The sequence below is a fragment of the Sinohyriopsis cumingii genome, unplaced genomic scaffold, assembly GCF_028554795.1.
Source record: "Sinohyriopsis cumingii isolate HCF-2022 unplaced genomic scaffold, ASM2855479v2 utg001101l, whole genome shotgun sequence".
Classification (NCBI taxonomy): domain Eukaryota; kingdom Metazoa; phylum Mollusca; class Bivalvia; order Unionida; family Unionidae; genus Sinohyriopsis; species Sinohyriopsis cumingii.
This window is the reverse complement of record NW_028315960.1, coordinates 706,363-733,837: the sequence shown is the minus strand read 5'-3', so window position 1 is coordinate 733,837 and position 27,475 is coordinate 706,363. Positions and strand designations below refer to the sequence as shown.

Genomic DNA, 27,475 nt, shown 5'->3' with positions numbered 1-27,475 from the left:
TAATAGTCATGTACATACTGTGGGGGATAATGTCAGACGTTTTCAACAACAGTACATATCACCCTTGAAGATTTTGAATGCAGAAACTTAACACATTCTGTGGCGTTAACGCTCTACATGCAATTAAGTTATCATATTTGCCAAAGAGATATACATCTACATATGACATTCAAAGTCAGTGAAGAAGAAATCAGATGATATTCAATACCAACAAGCAGTAGATTTAACTAGTGATTTTCTTCTTTGTAAATGTAGGTAATAGCATATCTCTTTTTAGAAGAAATGTTGCATAATAAAATAATATTATCTAGGTTAATTCACAATGGAAAACGACATAATTATGTGTACTTATTCTTATGTTTTCGAGCAAACGATACTGGCAGAATTTGTCTCTGGTATTCTTTACTGCCGGGCATTACCTGTGTATTAATATTGCAATCAAACTTCACCATTTGAAATTTTAACACTGGAAAACATTATATTCTAGCAGGAAATAACATTTTATTCTTTGTATGTATGAATAAATGAAAACATTTGTATCCCAAAATGACACATTAGCCAGTTATAAAGATTAGGAAGAAACTTTATAACAATTGCAGATATTTCATACATGTCAGTTTCTTGAATGTTACTATAATCTCCATAGGTTTAGAAATGAAACTTTTATTTTAGGACCCTAATGTACTGTGTGTATCGCTATGGTTATAAATCCGTGATGATCTGACTAGAACGACTGTATTAGTAAATTTCCCCTGTACTGAAATTGTGATAAGGAAGATATAATAAACCTATAAGAGTTAAAGTCTGACAGTCGTGTTTAAATAGACAATTGTAATCCCCAGTCGATCACCCGCAACGTCATCTCATATACAGTGAGCTATTTAGAATATTTAAGCTGACTTGTAATTTCAAGGATAGTGTGTCTGTGTTGCGTTAACGCTGACAATAGGATGCATACTGCCACAAATACCCCCAAACCGTTCACATTCCATGTGGAATGCTCCAAATGAGTAATGCACCGGAAGTCGAACCTCTACGGTCAAAAGAAGAGACCGAGGTCAGCCTGAAGGTATTGAATCTGTGTAAGAATGAGAACAATCTCAAAAGTATTAAACACTGGCATGAGGCCTTGCAAGACTTAAGGAAAGATATACTAGCAGATATTTAGATCATTATAGTGGTAATTACATCAGTGAGAGAAAAGATGAAGGAATAGAAGAAAAAAATAAGTTCGGCATACAAAGAGAGATGCAGTTTGAAAAGAATGATACTTATTGTTTCCAATCAGAAAGGATGGTTTTACTCGAAATCAAGTAACACTGAGAAGAATAAAATAACCTTAAGTGAGAAATAGCTACTATTGGAAACTCAGGAGAAAGAGTGTAATTTCTAATATTTGGTGTTCTTGAATGCCTACAAGAAAAACCAAATTATGATGCTCGAAATGTTTTTGTAACTGACTTGCGGCTTCAAAATAATATCATCAATAATATCAGATCTCCTTTGCAATGCATAGAGGCTACCATAGGGAGATTTAAATATAGAGACTCTCGCATCAATCGTTATGATAATTTCCATTTATGATTATAATGAGTTAGCGATGCAAGGTCGGTTGCATCTGCATTTCAGGGCAATGCAATACAGGAGGGGAGTAAACTTTTAGAAATGGTTTACATGTTTAGACATGAGAAGGGCTTGACAATGAGAATAAAAGATATTGGTTTTACTATGGGTCTAGAAACTAGAGAGGGAAAGAGAAACCCCTCACTAAAAATAGAAGAAAGAGCACACACTGAAAAGTCCTCATTATTGAAAATGCCTGTTTGCTTCTATCGCTTTGGCTGAATAATTTAACCAAGCTTTCCACTCCATTATAGAATTGCTTTAATATCCATAAATATGCATATGTGTATTTTTATTCCAACGTGAAACAATACATGTATCTGCATGAGTACAGCTTTATGAAAATGGAATTCAAGTACAATAATAAATGATATTATGTGGCAGCTATGATCGTTACATGCTGTATATTTAAGGGCACTTTCCTGAGAATGTGTTCAAGAGGACCAAAGATACATTAATGTATATAACATTTATTTGCAGGTATTTTTCCTGAAATATAATATGTGTTACAACAATTATAATCTCGTTGTATTTCTTTCAGAGGAAATGGATTCTGGTGCACATCCGATTTCTTCAGAGCATGGGGGTAAGTACAAATCAGTCCAAATGCGTTTCTGTGTTTGAATGAATTTCGATTCATTTTATTTTTATTTTGAAAGCTTATGATGTTAGACGCGTTTTGATTTGATCTCATAAACTTGCATTTCTGCATTTTATAGATTGCCTTTCAGTTGCTTTTTAAACTCTGCTATAGTCCCTATAAACAGTGCCAACATTATATTTTTTCCTTATTTCATCTTGTTGTAAATGAATTCAATTGACGGTGAACGTTTTATATTTACATTCATATACAAGATTCACATTTAGCATACATTTAATTATATTTCTTTTGATATTTATTTTGAAAATAAATTCAAACTCATTGGTAACAATACGGTACAGATATTGTAAAATGTAATTTTGCTTTATTGATGATTACGTTTTGAACATTTGCATGTTTCGTTTTGCTCACATTATAGGACACCTTGTATTGTTTTTGTTGTTGTAGTTATTATTATTATTATTATTATTATTATTATATGTGCGTATGTTGTTTTCTGTATTAGGCTTCATATTTAAGTGTGCATCCATTTTAAATATATTTGCACACACGATTCATTTAATCTGATTATTTGCCATTCTATATATCAAATATTTTCCTTTTCCCTTCTCATTATGACACCTTCGCCAATCGGAACACATTGGCCAATATATATATATATATATATATATATATATATATATATATAACAAAACATTGCACCGTGCAGCATGACATGTTTTATGTATACGACGACGTTTAAAGCACTAATGTAGAAATTGTAGGTGTTGCTTAATAATCTACTTAAAAAATGACTGTCATAAATGCAGTTGAATCATCAACCAAAACAGCAAACGAAAGCCACTATTCTACAATCGTACCAGTGTCCACTTAAAGAACTCAACGATAGTGATCCAGAAATGACGGGCACTAACTTTGGTTTCTTTTTCCTGCTAGTGTTGCCTCCTGAAATACTCAATATGGATGAACGCTCTCAAATGGTATACACTGAGGCACTTGCAGCTGGAAAAGAAAAAGTCTACAACATTAGAGTGATGATTGTAGGGCACCAAGGCGTGGGAAAAACTTCTCTCACCAGACGCTTGATTGGAGAACAAGTCAAGGAAAATGATACGGAATCAACAGAGGGAATTGATGTACATACCAGATGTTGTCAGATAGATCATGCCACAAAAGAATGGACAAGGACAGTTAAGATAGGTTTGTATATTGTTGCAGAATCAGTCATAAATGAAAGCAAGACATAATCTGACTCTGCTAACGAACTACTATTTCAATACCAAACCATATGAGATTATAAAACTTAAAACAAACTAACAGTTAAAAATGTGCAATGTTTAAGACGTTAAACAAACCCGTTATAAGTTTACATTAATTGAAGCTGATGAACATACAGTTGTAACTTACTTATAAATTTACTCAGTTCACTCATACTGTGGTCCTCGAACTGAATAGTTCTGATGCCAACATTACACATTCACCCTCTACTGACTAATTTAGTATAATTAAACTTGTGTAATCACGTTTTATTGCTTTGATTGTGTAGGAATTTCCGCTTTCGATCTTCTGTACTAGATGTAATAGAATAGAATATGTTATGTACTCTTGATGCTTAAGTAAAACATAGTTTATATCCTAGCAGGCTACCCCGACGTTATTTTAATTTAAATCATGCTGAAACTTGTTCTATTGTAATTTCTGGCATTGCTTTATGATGCATTGATTGTTTACATTGTTTTCCAATGTCAAACTAAATTTCATTTCATGACATTTTTGCACAGAAAGCAGCGAAGAACCGAATGTAACCCAATAGTAAATCCTATCCCACAGCAAAGCAAACTTCTGATACATAACAATAATATGATAAAGCATCAACTTAAGAAAAGAATTTCGTACTATGGTATAGTGTTGGCAGCATAGTAGCAGAGCCTGACATAATATGGGACACTTATCCTGCAAACAATATCAATAGTGTAACCAAAACACAGAATTAAATTTAAATTTAAACAATATTAAATATCATTACGTAAGTATGCATATAAATATGGCTGATCTAATAACAAAGGGTTAGAGGTGAATTATTACTCCTATTATTTGTAGAGAAATGGAGCGAAAAGGAAAATATATTTGTCGCTTATTGTGATAACACTGGTTTCAACTGTAAGAATGTTTCTGGGGTGTTAGATGCTTTTTTGGAATAAAAACATGGCTTCTATTGGTTTTGTACATTTGAAGTCAAGTATCCAGTCACAAATATTTAGAAAAATTGAGTGATACAAACAGCGATGGATTTGTTCTCAAAAGGGCCAAGCTTCGAAATAGGTTGGGTCACATAAATGCCTGAAAACAATTGCTTAGCCTCTTTTTCATCCCAGTTACTCAAATCGTAACTAGTGCTTTGATAGTATTTACACACCAAACATTACATAAGTTATTCACGTTCGAACCAAAATAATTAAGTTCATAATGACATACGTTGCATGGAAAGTACCTGTTTTCACGTTTTTTACGTTTCTAACAGTCTCTAATAACCAAACATAACATGAAATGGGATATTTTGATTAGTTTCATATTATTTGTACTCAAATGGTAAATATCGAACAACGTCCCACGAAACAAAGATTAACATAACGTATTCTGTTGGGAGATGTCTTACACCATCATATTCTCAATTGTTTATACGTTTATACTTCCGCCGCCACAAGGTGGATTATGTTATTATGTCCATCCTCGTGAAAGTCTGTTATTATTTTCATTGCATTATTTATTTTTTGATGAAATGTATTAATAGCTTGCATAAGGTGTAAGGGAGAACTCTTTTGATTCGGAGACTAAAAGTCAAAGTTCACTGTGACTGAAATAAGAAATATGTTCCTCATTCTGTAAAATATTTCCTACATTACAAAAAACAAAGAAACCTTGTTGACACATTGTGCTTGAGGAAAAAAAGACTTTATTTGGGTTCAAAAGATCAAAGGTTCAATGCTAATAAAGGTAAGTAGAAATATGTTTTCTATATAAAATACCTGACCCATACCTGATCAGATACCTGACCCAGACCTTTTGGATAGAAGACATTAGGGTAATAGATCCTGTAGAATTAAGGGTCAGAAAAGAAAAGGTTACGATAACTATGACTGAAAGAGGAAGAAATGATTTCTGGAAATAATAATGGATAGCTACATAGAAGTCTACTGAAATGGGATGGGCGTTTAGTTTTCTATCCAAGATAATCGAATTCTTTCTTACTTTTTAATAATTTATTATTTCTCATTCGTTTTATGTTATAGTATGTTTAATATTTTCTCAGATGAACGTTCCATCAATGATCAACGAATAACCAGTATACTTAACAAATATGGGCGATCACCAAACAATACGGATGTAACTGAAGTTATGACGATTGACCCTGTAAATGATATATCCAATATGATAAGGTCATAACCTTCCCCTCGTGATGCAAAAAATGTATTGTCAACTTTTGATGTAGACATGCAAAGCATATTTTATAAACGTACATTCAGTGAAGAAGAAGAACCTGGCCATATTACAGTGGAGAATGGTACTCTACCAGTCTCCCATTTATCTGATGAGGAGCAAGTAGTAAAGATACAAAACGAAACGGAGAGAAGAACGCTTCCAGAGGAAATTCAACAATTTTTTGAGAGAGCGAAAACCTTACCGGTTCCAAAGAGTGAATCATCTGATGTTAGTCTCCTAGATTTTGCAGGCCAATCTACTTTCGGCACAACCCATCAGGCCTTTATGTCCTGGAGAACATTATACCTGCTTGTGACAGATATGAGCTTGCAGCTGACAGATGCAGTCGAGGAGGGGACATGTAGCCTTGATGTGAGTGGAAAAAGAACCTGCAGTATACAGGGTAAGACCTAACGATTTGCTGAGATAACCAGCTTTTAATTACTGTTTCACTGGAAATTTATCATGAAACAGTGTTTAATGGAAAGTAATTCATCAAAGCATTCTTTTTGACAAATACGTCTTTAAAATACACATTGAATGGGACGATAAGTAATAAAATAATGAATATAATGGCCATTAGTAGTATTAAAATCATCATTTTGACTTCTCTTTTCCAGAACACGTCACATTTTGGTTGAATTCAGTCCATTCACACGTCTTCATACCACAAGATGAAATAATGCAAAGAGAAGAAAAAAAAACCAAATTAGAAGAATGCAGAGCAACTGTTCAAGGAGCCACTGGGAATCGTCCATGTGTAATTCTTGTAGGAACGCACTCTGATGAAATTCCAAAGGTATAACAAAGTTTCCTTACGTAAAGTTTAATAGAAACTTTATTCGCCAGTATATATCTAGATGAATATGTCGTGTCTTATACCGGGTTACTACGAATTAACGCACGTACGGATATTTTAGTCAAGTAACGGAAACATTAATATAAAATTACAAAAGATTGAAATACATTAGTAATTTGAGTATGATAGTGATGTCGATCGTGTAAAGTATCATTGCTGGATAATTATACTGGTCAATTAATTTCAACCTGGTAAGTAGTATTACTCTACATTTTACAAAATGTTCTCTATGGGAGACTTAAATTGTGTTATTTTCTACTATTTTGTAGGATTCGTTAGACCAGAGAAAGAAGGAATATTTTAATGCCATCAGAAATGTCTTGAAGAACGGTCCTCTGCTTCTACATATTGCTGACGAGGAGTTTGCCATCAGTAATTTAGGATCTGATCCCAATATAGATGCATTGAAGTCTAAAATACTTCAGGTAGCTCAAAACCAGGTGTACTGGGGACAAGAAATTCCCGCTAGATGGATACTTCTCTCAAACGCACTCATGGAGAAAAGGAATAGTGGAACGCAGGTATATATATATATATATATATATATATATATATATATATATATATATATATATATATTAGTTTTCATGGCAGACTTCAATATAAATTTTGGTTAAATCAAAGTTTGTTTTCAATTCAGTGAGCATGTATGTAGCTGTACACCTTTAGCGTATTTCAATTATATACTAATATATATATATATATATATATATATATATATATATATATATATATATATATATATATATATATATATATATATATATATATGACATGGCCAAAGCTGTTTCAATTGAATTACATTGTAAATAAAGACCTATCAAGCTTTTTGCGAGTTTTGTCAAACAAATAGATAAACAATTTTCCAGGACCTGAAAGCAGCTAAACCGCAAGAAAAGGATATACAAAATATATAAGAGTATTTGGTTTCAAGTGTGAAACAATTTGGAATTATATCGCACAGGAAACTGCAACGGGTATCCCGACTGAGTTTCCTACAAATGACGCGGTAATGTTAATTGATTATTAAATATGTTATTAAACTTGGTTTCTGGACAACACGCATAGTGAAGTTTCAGATACTGTCCTATAGTTTGTTGCTGTTTTAAAATGTTGAAAAATTCGATTTGTTGTTGCAACAGTGATTTGATGAACCCGGTTTCAACCATGGTCACTCAAAAGTGTGCAGATATGGAATACTGGCTTAGACAGTGTGTTACCGAATACTGCTATTGAATTAAAACATTTCTGTTAGAAATAAACTACATAATCTACAGCGGAAATGTTTTTCATCTCGTGTTCTAGACGATGTCATGCTAAATTCACTTAAATGTTTACATTCTGATGGAATCCAAAAGTAATTTCAAACTCTTATTTTTAAGTATATATTTGTGCGTATCTGCAGGTTATCGATTATGATGAGGTGAACAGGCTCAACGAGATCCTTCAAGTCCGGATTGAAAAGCCAGAGGAAATTGATCTTTTTCTCAGGTTTGAACACGATATGGGAAACATCGTATTCTTCAAGTAAGTAGCGTAGTTAATCTAAATAACTAAAACCTTTTAATTTTATGGACACTGTATTTCAAACATTAGTGATTACCTTCAATATTACATGCAAGTTCCGGACATAAATTATATTTTGTACACAGCCTAAAGAACAAGAGAAAAGACACGTCAACTAAGGAATGCTTCACCTTACTGCAAATGGACGACCGTATCATATCTAATCCTCATTTTCAGAGACAATTCATTATACCTTAATTTATCTCGATCTTTATCAATTATTAATGTAACAGTTAATTAATAACTAAATAATTTATTTAATAATTTATTTATTTTCGATCTTGATTATTAGTAATGTGTAAAGTTTATCTTAGGTTAAATTCCATTAAACACTGCTTATTACCATTGGATAGCCACTGTAACAAGATAAACGAGTGCGATTTCCGATTTGCACCATAACACTTTTGATTGTGATACAAATACAATGTCTAATGATAAAAGACTTGAATGATCAAATAATTATGATTAATACGTGCGTATAATATCAAAATATTGGATCAGTTAACATAATCCGCACGAACTAAATAATAAAAATACAAATAAATGCAACGAAATCTTTGTACAATATATATAAATCACCCTCGGGCATCGTTGTATACAAAAACGAAACCTGAGTACATGTATTTAATAAACAAAAGGATTTATATAATTCCGTGACAGACACATTATATTAATTGTTAAGTAAAGAGTTTGCACCATAAAAAGAAGCAATAGTATCAAAGTGTCTAAGTAAGCCTGCTGTATAAGTAAAAAAAATGGATGATATGCAAATAGATTTAAAGACATATGAACATTTCACATTATTCGCTTATGTTTTTAACATGTCAATATGTACAGTTATGCACCGAAATAATCATCAAGATTCCAGTACTATCTAATCGGTGATGTAACGAAAACAGTAGTCATTTTCCCATCTAAAATAATCACGTGGTTCAGACTTTTCAGGTAATGTAATGCCAGGAGTTGTTAAGACATATCAATGACAAAAACCTCATAAAATGTGTTATGTGATAACAGTGTTCCTCTGCATGCACAGTTTTGAATTTTGCCTAGGTCTCTTCCTTGCAGAAGGACATATTCAGCTGCAATATAACAGACACGGAACTGTCTATAAAAGCATATCTAGTGCCAATTCTTTCTACATGAAAAATGCACAGATGGGAATTTTATCGTATATATGAATCAAACTTTCCAACTTCGTCTTCAAGTGATGAGTAAAACCTTTGCTCATAAAATTAAGCGAAATTTGAAATATTTCCTATAAGTACATGGAGATTTATACACAAAGTGTCTTGTTTGCTTTATTTGCAAAATATTGATTTAGTGTAACTTAGTTTACCTAAATAAATTTCATTTGTTTATAACTTGGAAGATGCATCGATGCACAAACATCTGTTACTTTTCTCCTTTCAATGTATTCCCCAATCACGTTTGGAAGCTAAACTGTTGTCTCAAGCATATAGTCCTTCCAAAGAAGGAACGACAATCTGTTATTTTGTCTATCTACCATATAGACAAATAGAAGAATCTCTTACCCATTACCTCCCCTTGCCCATATATAGGCGGCGCCAATTTTACGTTCTCGTTCAGTACTATCTACATAGTCCTGTAAAACCTCACGAAACCCTTTGAATAACTGATCTAAAACCATGTATGCAGAAACTCAATATAATATAGTTTATATTTACTAAATCTAGTAAACATTTTACTTTTTTAACTTTTAGTCAATATTTATTTGCTTATTTATGTTTTTGCAGCTCTGAACGTCGCTTATCCTGATCGATCTTTTGCGTGTTGCTCATTGTTATTCTCGCTCAATGCATATATATTTCCTATTTTGTAAATAACTTTTGCTGTGATTCTGGTTTGTGGGCATGTTTGGGCTGTTAATCACCTATTTTTCCTTCCTGTTCGATCAGAGTCTTGCTCATGACCGAGGTAATATTATTTATTTGCCAGTGGTGCAAAAAAGGTTAGTTCATGGCAGAAATTTGTCTGATAAAGTTTCAATCAAAACTTCTGGTATGTTCGGACTCCATTTCTTACGGTTGGGGAACCCACATATTGTCTTGCTTCGAGACGGTAAGCGGTTAGCGGATTCAGGAGGAAGCACGCTACACATCACATTATTGAAAATAATAATTGAAATCACTGCTTTTTATTTTTGGAAGGACCAGTTTTACTTGAATTAGTTGTCATCATGTCGAACAAGGTGGTAATAGTGATCTACCTTATCAAACAGGGGAGGGGAGGAGACCAAATGGCCCGATCTATGTATTCTGTTAAAGAACTTTCTGCGCTGGCCCCCTGAATTATCTGTACCCATACAAATCAGATAGGTTCAGGCCGACAAGCTGTCACAAAAGGCTAGATCCTTTGTACCGAATGATACATTCAGCAATTCATCTTTCATTGGATTTGTGCGCTTTTGGAACTTTCGATGATAAACTTTCCACAATGTTGAATTATGCATGGCCCACATGTGTCTCTCCGGTCCCAGAACTAAACGCCTATCAATCAGTTGCGATTGGTTTAGGAACTTTGCCTATCCCTCCCCTTCCTATCCGCCTCCTTCTCCATGGTTTTAATACCAAGGGTAATGCAGAAACTGAGAGATAGAACTGCAACCTAATTCTGAGAGACCCTCTTAAATGGGACACGTTTTGGGTCAACGATCTACTCGATCTAGCATCATACGTGTCCAGACAAAATCTCGGCGAAGAATAACCTACAAAGGCAATCGCGGGCACACGAATTTTATTTAAGTCATCTCTGTTTGGACGTGATCCTCCTTTATGCCTGGCACTTGTCAGCATAGATATGCAGCAAATGGAAGTTCAACCTTCGATTATGGAATTTCGCGAGATAAAAATCCCACAATTTTGATGTCGTACAAATTAAAAAGACCCATGTTTGTGGATTGGTGCAAAGTGAGCAACATCGTCGTTTTGAGTCTCACAGTTGGCTGACTTCCTTTTCTGGCTGTTCTGGTAGACACATTTACACACAGTTCCAATCAAATAATTTCTAAAATCATTAACCATCATGGCAGTGGATATATTCGTCATAAAAAAGACATATAATAAACGCCAGTCAATATTTACTTGAATAGGTTAAAAGAAACTCATTTATTCTGTTTCCCAAATGGAACCGCTGATGCGTTCTGACATGGCACGATTCCGACCAATTCAAGTCTTTAGCCACAACGACGCTGAAGCTATTATTGTACAAGACATACGTAACTTCGGAATGCAGGTGAACTAGTTACATGCTTCGCAATGGCCCTGAATTATCTTCAGTTCAGATTAGATCTCTAAGGCCACGATCAAGCTTTGTAGCTAAAAAATATGCTGCCATGAGTGTTCAATCAGAATCGTCATGGGTTTCTTCTCTTCGTTTGATCGGTTGAGAGAATCAACCACGAAATTCGAAGTCCGTTCTTATAAGTATTACTCGAAGCGCACAGAGAAAATGCGTAGAACAAGAAATGTTTCATTCATCCAGTGATGGCCAGGAAAGAGGATATCGCTTCTCAAGCCCAAACATCGTAGCTAAGGATGGTTATACGTTCTGACGTTTCGAAAACTTAGATTCGATTTCTTTCCTGAAATCAGAGACATCTCTACGGACCTCACGTTTGAACGTAACATCTCGATCTGAAACATAATAAGTCTGTCGGCGAGCAGACAGAGTCAACCTTTTCGATGTTTTATCTTCTGGATGTACCTTCGCAAAGACAAGATTTGAATCTGGTGGGTCCAGTTGCTGTTGAATATATGATCACCGGACCCAACTGACTTCAGCAAAACCTATTCACGGACAGCAGTTTATCGCTTTTGCTGGACTACTCCGTAAAATATATTGGTAATACAGTTCATTCATTTCTTTTGTTTTAATCCGGGTATATTTGTCACGGTTCATGTGACCATTGGTTATGTTCATGTCAGGTTTGCGAGCGCTTATGTTTCCTGTAATGAATCCTGCCATTTGTATATATTTAATGCGGAACAGATAATTTTAATCTCACAGAATGGGGACAATCAGGGAAACTTTTGTAAACTATTTGTTTCATGAGGAGGGGCATGACCCCTCTCTTTTGTACTCCTGCTCGAAACTTTCCTACCCACCCCGCGCTACTACCAACAAAACTACGTTTTGCCTAAAATTAATTTCCAATTATTGTGTACAAAATTTTACATGCACTAAGGTAAATGATAATTAAGGTCTGAATAAAGAATTTCATTCGATATTAAATAGAGGTAATTTGATATGACCATAGACATTTTAATACAGTTGTGACAGACTTTGCAAATGACGATAGTGCACATGCCGGCATATCTCATATCATGGCCTACGTGGTCATCTCTAGTATATCTCAATATATCCTGTTTTATCTTTCCAGCACTGAAAAGCTGAGAAAGATAGTTGTGCTTGATCCTGTGTGGCTCATCCATGGCGTGAGAATCTGGATAACATCTGACCAGGTCATAAAGAGGCATCCAGAACTCTCAGCACAATGGTTTGCTTTTAAGGACACTGGAAGGCTCACAAGTACTCTTATAGGTACCATAACTAGTCAATAAATATTTTGTTATGTGGATCCTTTCTTACTCCATCTATGCAAAAGTAAAATTGATCATGTAGAGATGGAAGTATACTAATTACAAACATTTCCAATAGAAAATAATGTGAGTTTTGTTTCTTCCTCAAAACAATAGAATGTACTCAGTTACAAAATTAATATCGTTTATAAGTAGTATCTTGACGAAAGACGAAAACGACCTGTGGCATGGTCCTGTTTCCATTGTGTCATGTCAGCAATTACTTTACATGCTGTATTTACGAACATTTTAAATACAACAAAATGAAATAAACTTTAAAGGTAGCTTTCTCTCAGTCAAGTTCGATATTAATGATCTGATATAAGTTCCGACTGCTTGACTTTTAGAAGTACAATAGCTGTACTTATAAACAGATTGTGACAAGCTTTTCTATATGAACAAGAGAAGTGACGAATTAGATAACCAACAAAACGAAACGCGTTGTTTAGTTTTGGTGATTAAACGTTGTGGATGTACCAGAATATTTATTTATGAACGAGGTTTTGATGGCTCTCATAAGAGTTCCTTAACCATCTAAATAGGCAAATATTGTTGAGTTAAACTAGAATGTGATTTGATGATGATGATGCAGATTATACTTTTATTAATGAAGCGATTTTGATGAAACTTATACTCGGTCAATATTTTATTTAGCAACAAAACCTATATATGTGACATAAGAGATCTCGGGACCTCCATTTCATCGTGTCATCTTTGTCATGATTTTGATTAATTCTTGTAGAAATTGTATAATTTCAGAAAAACTTTGGGCATCACACTCTGAAATTATTCAGTACAAAGAATACGTTTTGGACGTAATGGAAAAGCTGAATATAATTGCAAAGCCATTGCATAAGGAAGAAGTAAGTAGAGACGTACTCTATCTTTGCCTATATCTTGTGTATGTGTTTCATGCATAAATGTTAATTCTCATTATCAATTTGCAAAACTTACACTCTCGAACATAACGTATGGTATAATGGAACAAAACTGGTACATTGAAGGGTAACGTCTTCGATATAAAACGTCCTGTTAAAGTTTAAGTATGAATTTTGCCAATATACAAGTTACAAAACAGAACAATGTGATTTATACTAATACAAATAGGTAAAAACAGGTAAAGACAGATATCGTTTATGTTTCGTGACTTAATATGCTGTAAAGCAAAGTATTTGAAGCACGGTAGTCTAATTACCGTCTGTAACCTGTCCAAACATGGTTAAGCACTTCCAGACAAAATCCTGTCCACTGCAATGGAAAACACGGCTAAGCTCTTCAGAAAAGATGCACAATTTAACATAGATTCGCTCATGTTTGTTACTGCTGTGTCTCCCAATTATTTTTTGTGTCACTTTTTATAATGTTCATATACCTATAAATAAAACAAGTTTCGAAAATAGTTTAGAAATAGGCATTATCAAATATATTCTAATATAATGATAATTACAAAGGCATTCGAAATAACTAAATTATCTTCTGTAAAGCAAAATTAAATCGAATCTATTATTAAATAATGTCATGAAGGTACCATCCCGAATACATCTCCAAATGACATCATCAAGGTACCATCCCGAATCCATCACTAAGTGACGTCTCATATTGTTCTTGTAATATTATTTAAAATAGTAAATTGGAAATGTTATATTGCTGTTGTCAGTCAGTTATTTGATGTTGTATTGTTATTTACTTTCTGCTTAAATAAACCTTGCTTTTAAAACAGGGAGCCTCTTGTTTTCTCAAAATTATTAATGTTTAGATATACAAGACCTCTCTGACAAGGACTTACTATTCAAATGGTGCATGCTTGTCAATAGCTCAGTTAAGAGGATACAATAACTTCAGTGCATTTCTAAAATTGAATAACAGTAGCATCAATATCAAAAGCAACAACGACAATAAAATTAACAGTCCTGACTACATCAATCAACATACTGAAAACTTATTGTGCAAAGAATGAGATGATTATTATTATTATTATTATTATTATTATTATTATTCCTTTATCTTTTGGACATATTAAATCAGAGACACGATGTTTTGGGTTTCAAAGTAATTATGTAACAGAAGGCATCACCATAACATTCAAGAGATCTTTGTTCTTACTGTGTTTTCATAACATGTATGGATTATTATTAGCTCTTACTGTTCATGTGCAATGAGGTTGGAAGACCTGTTTTACGTATTCGAGTTTACATAGAATGAAAATAAAAAGTTTTCAACTCAGAATCCTCCTTTTTTTCTCTAAGCTCATGTTGTTGCACATCATGATGATGATTGTGGTGGTGGTGATCTTTCGTCTCTTCTTTGCTATTATCTTGATAGGAAAGATTACTTTCATCAGAAATATTATATGGTAACCATAACATAAACACGCATTCATGCATAATGATTTGATCTAGTTTTGATTTTTCTTAGGCTCATATTCTCTAGATACGAGAATGTCATGCGCATGAATTAAAATCATTAAATTTGACACAATGGTATAAGTAGTCTGTAACATAAAAATGTATACTTGGCTATTTGGCAACAGTCTAAAAAATTATTCTTTTCTGTCTTTCTTTTAAAAAATGTTACCTTCAAAAGGCATTTTGTATTCCTTTACTGTATTAAAGACTAGTTTATCTAAATCCTGTTGCAGGAAAAGAATGCAAACATTTTAATAACTTCCCGCTATAAATTTGTTGTCGCTTTATTGGCAAACATTCAAGTGGCATGACATTAATTAAGCTTTATTCACGTAGGATCGATTGAGCACAAGTTATTCCAAATTATACTAATGCATCTCTTGACAGTTAAGAAACTGGTGTAATATGGTCGTGTATGGTAGAATAATCAGATTAAAATGAATATAATTACAGGCCTTGGATGAGTGACTGATAACATGCCGGATTATGGTATTAAATGCGATACCACAGAGGAGCTACCTAACCATAATACCACTACAATATTCAGTCCACATATTCCATCTGAGTGTGACAATATTTTTGACATATTGCATTACTGCTAATAAGTTGTATAACATTAAATAAATGTTTGACATTTACGATAATTTGGCATAGACTGTTGCTGAATTTTCCATTCATTTTAAATTGAGTGAATCATTAGATTCTAAATTTATTTTACCTCAGACTGATTATTACTGGGTACCCTGTATGGTCAGCACACCTGCACCTGAAGATGTGAAGAAACTTCAACAGAATGAAGACACAACTATGACATCTACACTATGCTTCCGTTCCAAGACAAACTTCATCCATGTCGGAGTATTCCATCGCCTTCTTGCCACATGCTTGTCTAAATGGACGCCAGCGAAGGAAGGAAATAAATACCTCCTCTTTCGAGGACTTTGTGTATTTGATCTTGATGAGCAACATCAACTGCTACTTTCACTAAATGACTTCGTCATCCAGGCCACAGTAATCCGATTCACCCGAAAAGGACGAATCCCCGATCTTCATTTGTGTATGACTATAAGGGATGATCTATACAATGCTCTGTCCGAGATTTCCGAATGTTTGTGTCCAGGTTCTGAGATGGAGATCTGCATCAAATGTAAAGAATCATCATCACTGACTAACGAAGGCCTGCATTCGATCAATACTCTGCGAAATAACGATGAATTAAGATGCAGCACGCACAAAAAATCTCACTGCGTGGTGTCAAGGGAACTTTTAGGATTCTGGGAGGTAACTTAATCTCTTTTCCTTACCACAATATATTTCAACTGTTTTAAGTAAAGAGAAAACCTTCAGTTTGAAACAGTCCTGTGAATTTAACTATTACATAATGGTATTGTCCTAATATGCTGAAAACCTAGCATCTTAAACATAATTTATTCATGTATGCACCAACAGTCCGAATCGAGAAAATTAATACGAAACGTGGGGACCACACAATAAAATATTACCTTTGGCTAATATTACATTAAGCAATGGAAAAAGTATGCTATAAATCTATAGTAAGCATAATCATTGTTCAAAATTTGAAGTTTCCCATAGGAGTCAAACGTTTCGAAAATAAAATTCAAATTCAAATTTTATTAGTTTCAGATAAATCATCTTCTACAAGAAAATTAAAATTGGATACTAAATGGGAGTTAGGGTCGGGTGGTAATCGGACTATTATTTATCCAACGAGTTTTCTACAGATGCATAAACCTTTAAGCTCTTACAAATAACATGATTGCACCGTAAACATTTTTAGTAACTGAAATATTTTATTACACCTGTTATATGCACTACAATTTTAGGGTTTTAAGCCTTTAAGCCTGTATAAGGGATTTGTATTCATTCATTTATTATCCTTACTTTGTGTCATCGCTTACGTTTTTCCTAGAAGAGGTGTTTATTTTTATATGGTTTAACTGTATTTTGTTTTACAAGAAGTTACCAAAAATACTGGTTGCATCCTTCCTCACTCCAATGATACAATGCCTGCAATTGGTTTTCTTTAAGCTTCTATCATTCAAATATTATCTGAGCTCAGACTACTTGCTTTATCGTTTGTACTCTTTCTTTCTATATTTTATTATTTTCTCCAGGAGAACAACCACAGGGAGAGTGAGTATTTCTAATTCATTTCCTATTAAACTTTATGAGCAGTGTACCCCAACGCCAAATTTATTCTGGGATGCTTTTAACATAAGAGCCAACTGTTCTACTTAAAGACAAAAAATTCGTTTAAACCTAAGTTTCTTTCTGTTAAAAGAAATATTCCTCCTGAATGTCATTTTGAAAACATATACTGTATGCTTTTACATCTGCAAAAATCTGTTATGAAGAACATCGAACGTTAACACATTAAACATACTTTTGAGTTGAATATAATTATAAACTTATTTGTCTAAATATCTAATTCTGTACTCGTTCGTATTATTGATCAGCAAGAATTCCACCTTTACTAAGGATACTGTATTTACATGAATAGATTGAAAAGGATACATATTGCTTATTTACTCTTTGGTTATGTAGAGCGTATTACTGAAAAGACAGGTAATCGTCAGGAGTGGTAAATGAGGCAACTCGAGACATTACGACAATCCACTGATTTTGAAGTGTGTGTGTGTGTGTGTGTGTGTGTGTGTGTGTGTGTGTGTGATTTGGAATTTTAACGTAACTATAACAAAAATATTCAGTCATATCGCTACGATGTCTGAAGTGTGGCAGTTTATAGTGATGTCTAGCACTGGGGCATCATGCCACAAACATGTAGCATCATGTCCCACCAGTTACATTATCCTGACACCAGGCCGACCAGTCCTAACACTACCCTCGTAATGCTGAGCGCCTAGCGAGGCAAATGTTAGTACCATTTTATCAGCCTTTGGTATGACTCTGTCGGAATTCGAACCCGCGACAACCCGATCCAAGGCGGACGCTCTAACGCTCTAATTTTTCAGTCATATCGCTATGACGTCTGCGGTGTGGCAGTTTAGAGTGATGTCTAGCACTGGGGCATCATGCTGCAGATATGTGGCATGATCTCCCACCCAGTCACACTATCCTGACACCAGGCCGACCAGTCCTAACAGTAACCTCTTAATACCTCTTTGGTATGACTCGGCCGGGGTTCGAACCCGCGACCTTCCGCATCCGGATCGGACGCTCTAACCACTTGGCCACCGGAGCAGTCCACATTGAAAGGATTATGTCAGACAGGTGATTATGATTTTATAACCCACAATTTGTCGTTCAGCTATCAAGAGTTTTAAAATTTCTATCGATTCTAAACCTTTGTGAATAAGGAGAACAAGTCTAAACCGAAATATTATATTTCAGTCCTACTGCTCCGGTGGCCTAGTGGTTAGAGCGTCCGCCTCGGATGCGGGAGGTCGTAGGTTCGATCCCCGGCCGAGTCATACCAGAGACTTAAAAAATGGTACTAACAGCTGCCTCGCTTGGCGTTCAGCATTAAGAGGTTAGTGTTAGGACTGGTCGGCCTGGTGTCAGTATAATGTGAATGGGTGGGACACCATGTTATATGTCTGCGGCATGATGCCCCAGTGCTAGACATCACTATAAACTGCCACATTGCAGACATCGTAGCGATATGACTGAAAAATTGTTAAAGCTACGTTAAAAATAAAAATCACATCACATCACATATATTTCAGTCCCTGTCAATGTGTTACCCGAACGTTTAGCCCGTGCAACAGAGCGATTCACACGACTTTCTTCCCTGGTCATTGATATTGGGACCAAAGTTCTCAGAAAGGTATTGCTTCACTACACCAATATTTCACTTGACCAGTACATGAAAAACATGAAATCTGATATCCTAGAGCTTCAGTCGAAGAAGGTCTTTACTCAAGCTCAAATGGATATTATATTCCCACAAAGTGGACAGACGGATCCAGATCAATATGACATTACCCTTGCATCTGCTCTTCTGAATAACATATATCCTTCACTCGGTAAGCAGGAGAAGCAACTAATAGCAGACCTGCGTACACAGCGAAATGACCTAGCGCATTATTCCTCAACGAGGATGAGTGAACACGACTTCAAAGCAAAGTGGACACAGGTTACCCGCACACTGACAGATCTCAGCAATCTTTGTAAGGACCCCGACTTCGAAAAGAATATTCAGAAAGATATTAAAGATATTCAACAGACTCGGCCATTTGCAATCCTTTCTCACCTACCAGAAATTACGAAAGAATTGAAAAGAGTGTACAAAATGCTTGAAGAGATAGCAACAATATAGATAGAAACAGCTTTGGCATAAGCTGCTCAAGAAAAAGATTGAATATAGACCGGAACATGTGTTTTATAAACTCCTTAAAGAGACAGGGACCACAAAGAGCTCGGAACGTGTGTATTATATTCATAATTGTTCATAATTCTACCGTGTGATGGGTGTTATTTTATTCCAAAGAAGATCATCTGTATTAATCCACTGACTGGTCAAGTTGATCTCCTTGTAAAGCTGTACAAAAGAGAAAAATTGGTGTGGGGCTTTTTTAAACATAATATACATTTGCAACAATTTTAGAATATTAAGAAAATGTCTAATCTTCCACAGGGGGTGGGGATTAAATTTAAATGTCAGTTATCAGCATGTCAAGCTGCAAATCCAACAAATTATAATAATTCAAGTTAACTGTCTCATTTTCATAGCCAAGAAATCCAACTGAGTTTTATCAATTCAATTCTTCTGAACTGTTTGAGGTCAGGTGTACTGAATTAGCGTGCTGCCAACACTGTCCTTAGAGAAAACAGAGAAGGAATTAAATGCTGAATGCAATAATTGGGAGACCAAATGATGCATTCAGTACAGATTTACAGCAACCAACCACTACTATGCATTTGTTTTATTAATTTAGCCACAGCCATTGCTTGATCTTATCAGTACCTTTACTCTGTCCATGTGTCTTAACACTACAAAACAAATGAGGCAGTAAAAATAAATACAGAAATATATTTAACATTAGCAATCACGTGACATCATCAGTTTGTTATGTCGTGGAATTATTTAATTTTTTAGTTGTCATGGCCATAGGACCAAGTGAATTTATGGCATGGTCCCGTCTACTTGAAAACATATTCCATTCAAATACCATGCAAAAAGATTAGAAACAAATTCATTTTATTTCCATATACAGTCAAAATCAACCGAAGGCAATGATTTGTGCTGAAAGATTTAAATTACTTGCAGTGGCAGATTAAGTCCTCCACACCCACTCCATCTCTCAGCTGGACATTCAGAACATTTTGAGCTGTGTGAAAAAGGTACTTTAACATTCTCCATGCTCATGCAAAGGGTCTGTCACATGTAGAGAATCCTTATGAGGAGGCTAATCCATTAACTACTCCACTAGCCATCAATTTGTGTTTGCAAAGAACAACAATTATTTGCATGTATTAACATCGTAATGTAAATATTGATGCTTTTCATTTCACACACAATTTATGAGAAATATAGATCTTCAATTTATCACAGAAAAACAAGTTTTGAGGGACTAAATGCATTCTAACTTCGACGACTAATTGTTCTACCACATGTGTCATGTGGAAATAAATGATGTCTTCCTATTGATATCAGTCTGTAGAAAAGAACACGTAAAGAAGTAAATAAAAGCAGTCAGTCTGATAAAAAGCCACAATAAAACCTCTAACCAAAACTAACTTATGTTCATATCTCATAATTTGCACACCGCAACGTATTGAACTTCCAGCTTTCATTAAAATCAAATTGTCCATTTGAAAAGTAAAAGTATTATTTGGTGAGCAACATGTTTTGTATCTGATTGTAAAATATTGTGGTATGTACTGATCGACTTGCTTAATCTTTTTATGTGTATAAATTCACATATTTCATAACTCTCCCACGTATCTCTTATTAAGTACATTCATCTATTGTTTGCCTGTTCATTCTTTCATTTATTTTTTCTTGACTAATCTTATGCTTGCCAAATTCCTTCTGTTTGTTCATTCGTTATTTGTGAATTCATTTGACCATACACCTGAGGGGTCAAATATAAACTTAAATGAAGTAGGTTTATGACATCAGTTGTTGTAGATAATTGTCTGAAGATTATTAGACTAAGGAAAATATGCTCTGGAAATAAATGTTGTCTATCCATGTCAACCATGTCTGATAATGTGTAAATAAAATAAAAATATGAATATTGTCACAAAAACAGATACTGTCCCGTGACGAATGCTGCATTGTTGTGAGGTAGTAAAGAAAGCAAACTGTTGGACAAATACAGATAATATCCCGTGTAGAATATCGCATTATTCTGAGATAGCAAAGAATGCAAGCTGTTTGACAAATTTATAACAGCTTTTATATTATTTTTACTTTTCGGTAATAATAAAAAATTAAGTGTTCTCTTTGAAGATCTATGTTCAAAAACATTTTATGATAACTTGACTGAAAGTGTGTTTCATTTGAAATAATAGTTACCACCATGGTTTGTATTATGAAAAATCATATCGTTCATTAGAAGAATAGTTGATGATTTATTTCAACTTTTCATGATTGGCATAAGAGGAGAGTCATCAGTTCGTTAGACCATACAACTCTGTACTTGTATAAAGTGACCTAGTAGACCTGTCATTTTTATTGCAGAGTTGTGGATTAAAAGAATAATTTCTCGTCAACTGATTATATAATCGCACCTGTCTCTGCTTACTAAATACAATTATTTTGTATGAAACGGTGATTAATTCATTTCACTTATTCAGTCGACAAGATTGACTGGAACAATTCTCCTTCAAATGTCATATGATGCATTTTCATATCTTCTCAAGCGAAGAGTAATCAGGGGAGAGAACACCATGTGAAACTCGTCGATTGTTCTGTGTCCAGTTTTAGTACCTCTGTTGATTCAATCCCTCCCTCAAGGTATACCAGGTGTTCAATACATAATACGTTAATTGTTCTATAATCAATAGTGTTACTGTGCCCGATTAAAGACTAATCAATGAGGTCAAAGACTAATTAATAAGGCCAGACAAAGTGTGCCGAATTTGTACAACCTATTTTTTTCCTTATAGATAAATTTCAAAAGGAGACAAGCTGAAGCTTTGCAAGTAAACAGGAAAATGTCCCAAATGTAATTGTTATAAACGACGATTCAATCCTTAAGGCAACCAGTCATTTATGGTAATCACCTTTTGTGGAACCAGAGTTAAATGTGAATAGGACAATGTATCTATATAGATATTATCGACAATGTACTTATTATGTTCCATTTATGTTGCTCCGGTACATCCATCGATATGTAAGTCAGTAAATTCATCCATTCGTCCGTTTATCCATTCAATATTTTGAGCCTGTACAGCCATGCATCTGTAGGTCAGTAAATTCATCCATCTATCTATCTATCCATTCCAGATTTGTTATAGCTAGATAGCATAATCGTATAAAACTCGGAGCCACACAGTATTACACACTCTGTCATATGAGAAAGGGCTGATTAGAATTGCAAAATGTTACAGCAAGTTTTCAAATACTTACACATATTTTTAACTTTCTAGAACTATTACTTTTATGAAAACATTCATAGAACATTTAAGCAAATACTACCTGAGACAGACACTAACAATGTTTTCGAATATTTGTATACATATTTAAAGAGCCTGATTACATTGAAGGCCGTTAACAAAATATTTTCATTTTTGTACATCCTTTTCAATATTATGTATCTCATCTACTTTGTTTGACAGAAACTACTTGAGATCATCAAATGAAATTTAATCGTCATTTTTGTATTGTATGTAGGTGACTTGTCTAGATGTAGCTGTTAATCCGTATTTTTGTATTTTGTGTTGATCACATGTATAGAAAAAACGGTTCATCCGTATTGTTGTATTTTATGTCGATCACCTATTTAGATGTAGCGGTCAATCAGTATATTTGTATGTTATATAGCTGTTAATCAGCATTTTTTGTATTTTATGTGGATGAACTGTTTAGATGTTGCGGTTAATCAGTATTGTTGTAGTTTATGTAGATGACCTGTTTAAATGTAGCGGTTAATCAATATTGTTGTAGTTTATGTAGATGACCTGTTTAAATGTAGCGGTTAATCAGCATTGTTGTAGTTTATGTACATGACCTGTTTAGATGTAGCGGTTAATCAGTATTGTTGTAGTTTATGTAGATGACCTGTTTAAATGTAGCGGTTAATCAGCATTGTTGTAGTTTATGTACATGACCTGTATAGATGTAGAGGTTAATCAGTATTGTTCTAGTTTATGTAGATGACCTGTTTAAATGCAGCGGTTAATCAATATTGTTGTAGTTTATGTAGATGACCTGTTTAGATGTAGCGGTTAATCAATATTGTTGTAGTTTATGTAGATGACCTGTATAGATGTAGAGGTTAATCAGTATTGTTATAGTTTATATACATGACCTGTTTAGATGTAGCGGTTAATCAGTATTGTTGTAGTTTATGTACATGACCTGTTTAGATGTAGCGGTTAATCAGTAGTGTTGTAGTTTATATAGATATAGATCATCTGTTTATATGTAGCGGTTAATCAGTATTGTTGTAGTTTATGTAGATGACCTGTATAGATGTAGAGGTTAATCAGTATTGTTCTAGTTTATGTAGATGACCTGTATAGATGTAGAGGTTAATCAGCATTGTTCTAGTTTATGTAGATGACCTGTATAGATGTAGAGGTTAATCAGTATTGTTGTAGTTTATGTAGATGACCTGTATAGATGTAGAGGTTAATCAGTATTGTTGTAGTTTATGTAGATGACCTGTTTAGATGTAGAGGTTAATCAGTATTGTTGTAGTTTATATAGATATAGATCATCTGTTTATATATAGTGGTTAATCAGTATTTTTTATTTTGTATAGATGACCTATTTAGATGTAGTTGTTAATCAGTATTTGTTATTTTATGTACATGGCCTGTTTAGATGTAGCGGTTAGTTAAAAGAAAACGCTTAAACCCAAGGAAGATAAACCTTTCCAAACAAATGTGGCATCCAAAGGCACCCGAACACAAACGTGGTTTTATGGTGTCAATGTAAGGTAAAGATTAAAAAAGGTAAAATACAAGAGTTGCATAAAAGCCATAGAAAGGTAAAACCTGGCAATAAATGAAAACACGAATTATGAATTACTTCCTTGCTTCCAATGTTAAAAATGAGCTAGTATGCACGGATGCTTTAGCGCCCAATGGCATCCCAGCGCAAAAAAAAACTATGAAGAGCAAGAAAACAAGTTTAAGAAAGTAGAAACCAAGAAGAACACAAAATCCTTATTAAGGTAAACTATTCCAAAATCCCATCCAAACAAATGCAAAGAGGGATATGGGTATCTAACATGATTCAAATATTTAAAAAAATGAGATTATACAATAATGACGATGATGGTAACAATTAAATGTAAAGCATGTAATAACCAGTAAGTATTCAAAACCACCAGGAAGATAAACCATTCCAAACACGAAAAAGGAAACAGGTGTCCATTCCTCTTGATTCAAGCTGCCAAGTCTAAGAGTTCTGTGTCCACGCATCAAATAAGTTTCATTTGCTTTTGAGTCTGGGCTATTCCCCGTCAGGATAACATCGTTACCGTGGTGGCGAGCGGAAGATAAGTGATCTGTAACAGGGCTTCGTATAGATAAGTGATCTGTAACAGGGCTTCGTATAGATAAGTGATCTGTAACAGGGCTTCGTATAGATAAGTGATCTGTAACAGGGCTTCGTATAGATACTTTGATTAGTCAATCAGGTCTATCTAGGTTCATGCTACTGTTTGCTTTTTCGGTATCCTCCATATATTAATTGAGTATATCCCATTTTGTTTTGCATAGGTGATGGGGCTGCTGTGAATACTGAGTATGTATATATGTATATCTGTGGTGTGTGAATTAATTTTGATCTTTATACATGTTTGTTACCAGATGCAAATGAATGATTTTATATCATGTTTCTCTGTGTGTGTGTGTGTGTGTGTACGCTGCTATCAGTGATATGAAACGAATAGCTAGAGTATTCTATTTTTATGTTTATTGTGAATATGTGACATGTGCTGAAGAGATTTGCTACTTTTCAACTATTGTTTAATTGTCAGGTTTATAGCTAGCAATAAAGCTCAAAAAGGTTTGTGTTTTACTTTGCTGTGGCTTGTATCGTCAAAACAAAAATAAATTGCTTTACTTTTCTCCAATAACTTTTGTATCATTTGACATGTTTCTTTATACTTTTCTGGCAATCAGATTTTTAGTATTTTCTTATCTGATGGTTAATTTCATGTTGTCAGTTCTACCCAATTAATGTGACTGTTTCTTTTTATTTATTTACTGAATCTTCCGAATTTTCACTTATTTTGTTCTATTTAGAATTTATCTTCAAATAATGTGAAAATTTAAAATATTAATAACTAAAATATATTTCCAATGCCATACATTTTCTCTTTGAATATTTACATTTTGCCTTAATAAGTTTTAGAGAAAGTCATCATCATTTTATTTTCAAGGCCTTAATTCGTGTTAAAGAATGTCATTGGCTTGTGTAGTTTCAATGCAAGACATTTAAAAGGTAGAATGTAAATTATTTATTTTGTTGACGTTGATAAAAATCGTCCGCATTTTTGTATCTGCTTACACTAGATGCAACTTTTAATTTACGATTTTGACTTAACGCAACTTTTAATTTACGATTTTGATTTGACGAAACAAAGATACTCCTGGCCTTTGGGACGTAATCTCTCGCATGAGTAAATCCATAACAAGTCTTGACGAGACTTGGAACAACTTCGTATTAATATTTATTTGGGAAATTTAAACAATCGACCATTACTCATTTTGGATTATCCGCGAATGTAAAGGGAAGTAACTAAAGATGCAATAAATATAAGAACTTCAGGCTGCATGGATTAGCTATTATTGTTCCTTGCTAGTTTATTCACATTTCACACGATATAATTTATCCTTTATCTAATTTAAATAATTAATAATCACTGCACCATACTAAAATAGGCAACTAATCCCCGCGAAAAGAAATTAAACATATCGGTGTTTACCAGGGGAGTCGGCTACGGTTGCTTTTTTAGAAATATTTGCATGCACGAATTGTACTTTTGATGCAGGTGGCACTTTGCCTTTTCGAATCAGATGGCGCCTTGCATTCCGTTTTGATGCCGGTGTCACTTTGCCTTTTTAAAATCTAGCTGGAACACTGTGATTTATTTACATAAAATTATACATTATTAATTCATTATTATAATTCTCCCCTCGTGATTGTTATGATTAATATACTCCTAAATTTCATAATCTGACTTTGTCGTATCTTTCGCTAGTATCACCTCTTCTTCCATTAACGTCATAGATACGACGAAGTGATCTCACGAACTGATGGATCTGACAGACTTAAAGAGACCTACATTTTGTTGACAACCTCTATGAGTTTCTTTAATTGTGTGATCTGCGTCTCTGTATTGAAACATCTATTTTAAAAGAGTTCACGTCAGTATCTTAATTACTTCTGACATATCTGTTTTCCGTAATGAACTTTTAAAGCCACTAATGTCTCGGACGGTGCATGTAAACTATGAGTATTTTTTTTTTTTAATTCGGGATGAAAACCTTCAGAAATATCTGCACTTTTCTTTTTTACCCCCTTCGACAGACCACGACTTCTCCTCCTCCAAATCTATAATAATATCCTAGATATAATTAGGATTCTAAACCTTGGTTTGTATCGATGAATCATTTTGAAAAATCAAACCTAATATGGTCAAACTGCCTTAATCAGTGTAGAGTGAGTTCAGGTTTCAAGGAAACGTCAAAACAAAACATGATGATACTGTTTTAATCAGTGTAGGTGGAGCTCAGGTCACAATAATACGTCATACCAAATATGAATCTATCCCTTTAATCAGAGTAGGTGGAGCTCAGGTCACAATAATACGTCATACCAATTATGAATCTATCCCTTTAATCATTGTAGGTGGAGCTCAGGTCACAATAATACGTCATACCAAATATGAATTTATCCCCTTAATCATTGTAGGTGGAGCTCAGGTTACTAAGTAACCTCAAATCAAATATTATCATACGCCCTTGATCAGTATAGAGGGAGTACAGGTTATATGGAAACGGTTATAATTCTCACCAATAATGCAAACAAAAGGGGGGAACAACTGTTTTGACTATTGCTAAAATCATCACTAAACAACTCTCATTTACAAGAAGAGACGTGAGCCTCATAGTTACCTAAGTAACTGCAACGTATTTCGTTTAACTAATTAAGCAACTGCCCCGCTCATAG

General features: G+C 34.1%; 1 protein-coding gene across 1 annotated transcript; it reads left to right on the top strand.

Moving 5' to 3' along the window:
* The first annotated feature begins 2,162 nt into the window (after positions 1-2,162).
* On the top strand, positions 2,163-25,368 carry LOC149772846 (uncharacterized). The gene is made up of 11 exons (XM_089947211.1): positions 2,163-2,209; positions 3,161-3,424; positions 5,535-6,107; positions 6,325-6,503; positions 6,833-7,084; positions 7,969-8,090; positions 12,532-12,692; positions 13,490-13,593; positions 15,859-16,416; positions 17,271-17,289; positions 18,843-25,368. The coding sequence occupies exons 3-11, from the start codon at positions 5,717-5,719 to the stop codon at positions 19,433-19,435; spliced, it is 2,379 nt and encodes a 792-aa protein (XP_089803337.1). The 5' UTR covers positions 2,163-2,209; positions 3,161-3,424; positions 5,535-5,716; the 3' UTR covers positions 19,436-25,368.
* The last annotated feature ends 2,107 nt before the right edge of the window (positions 25,369-27,475 follow it).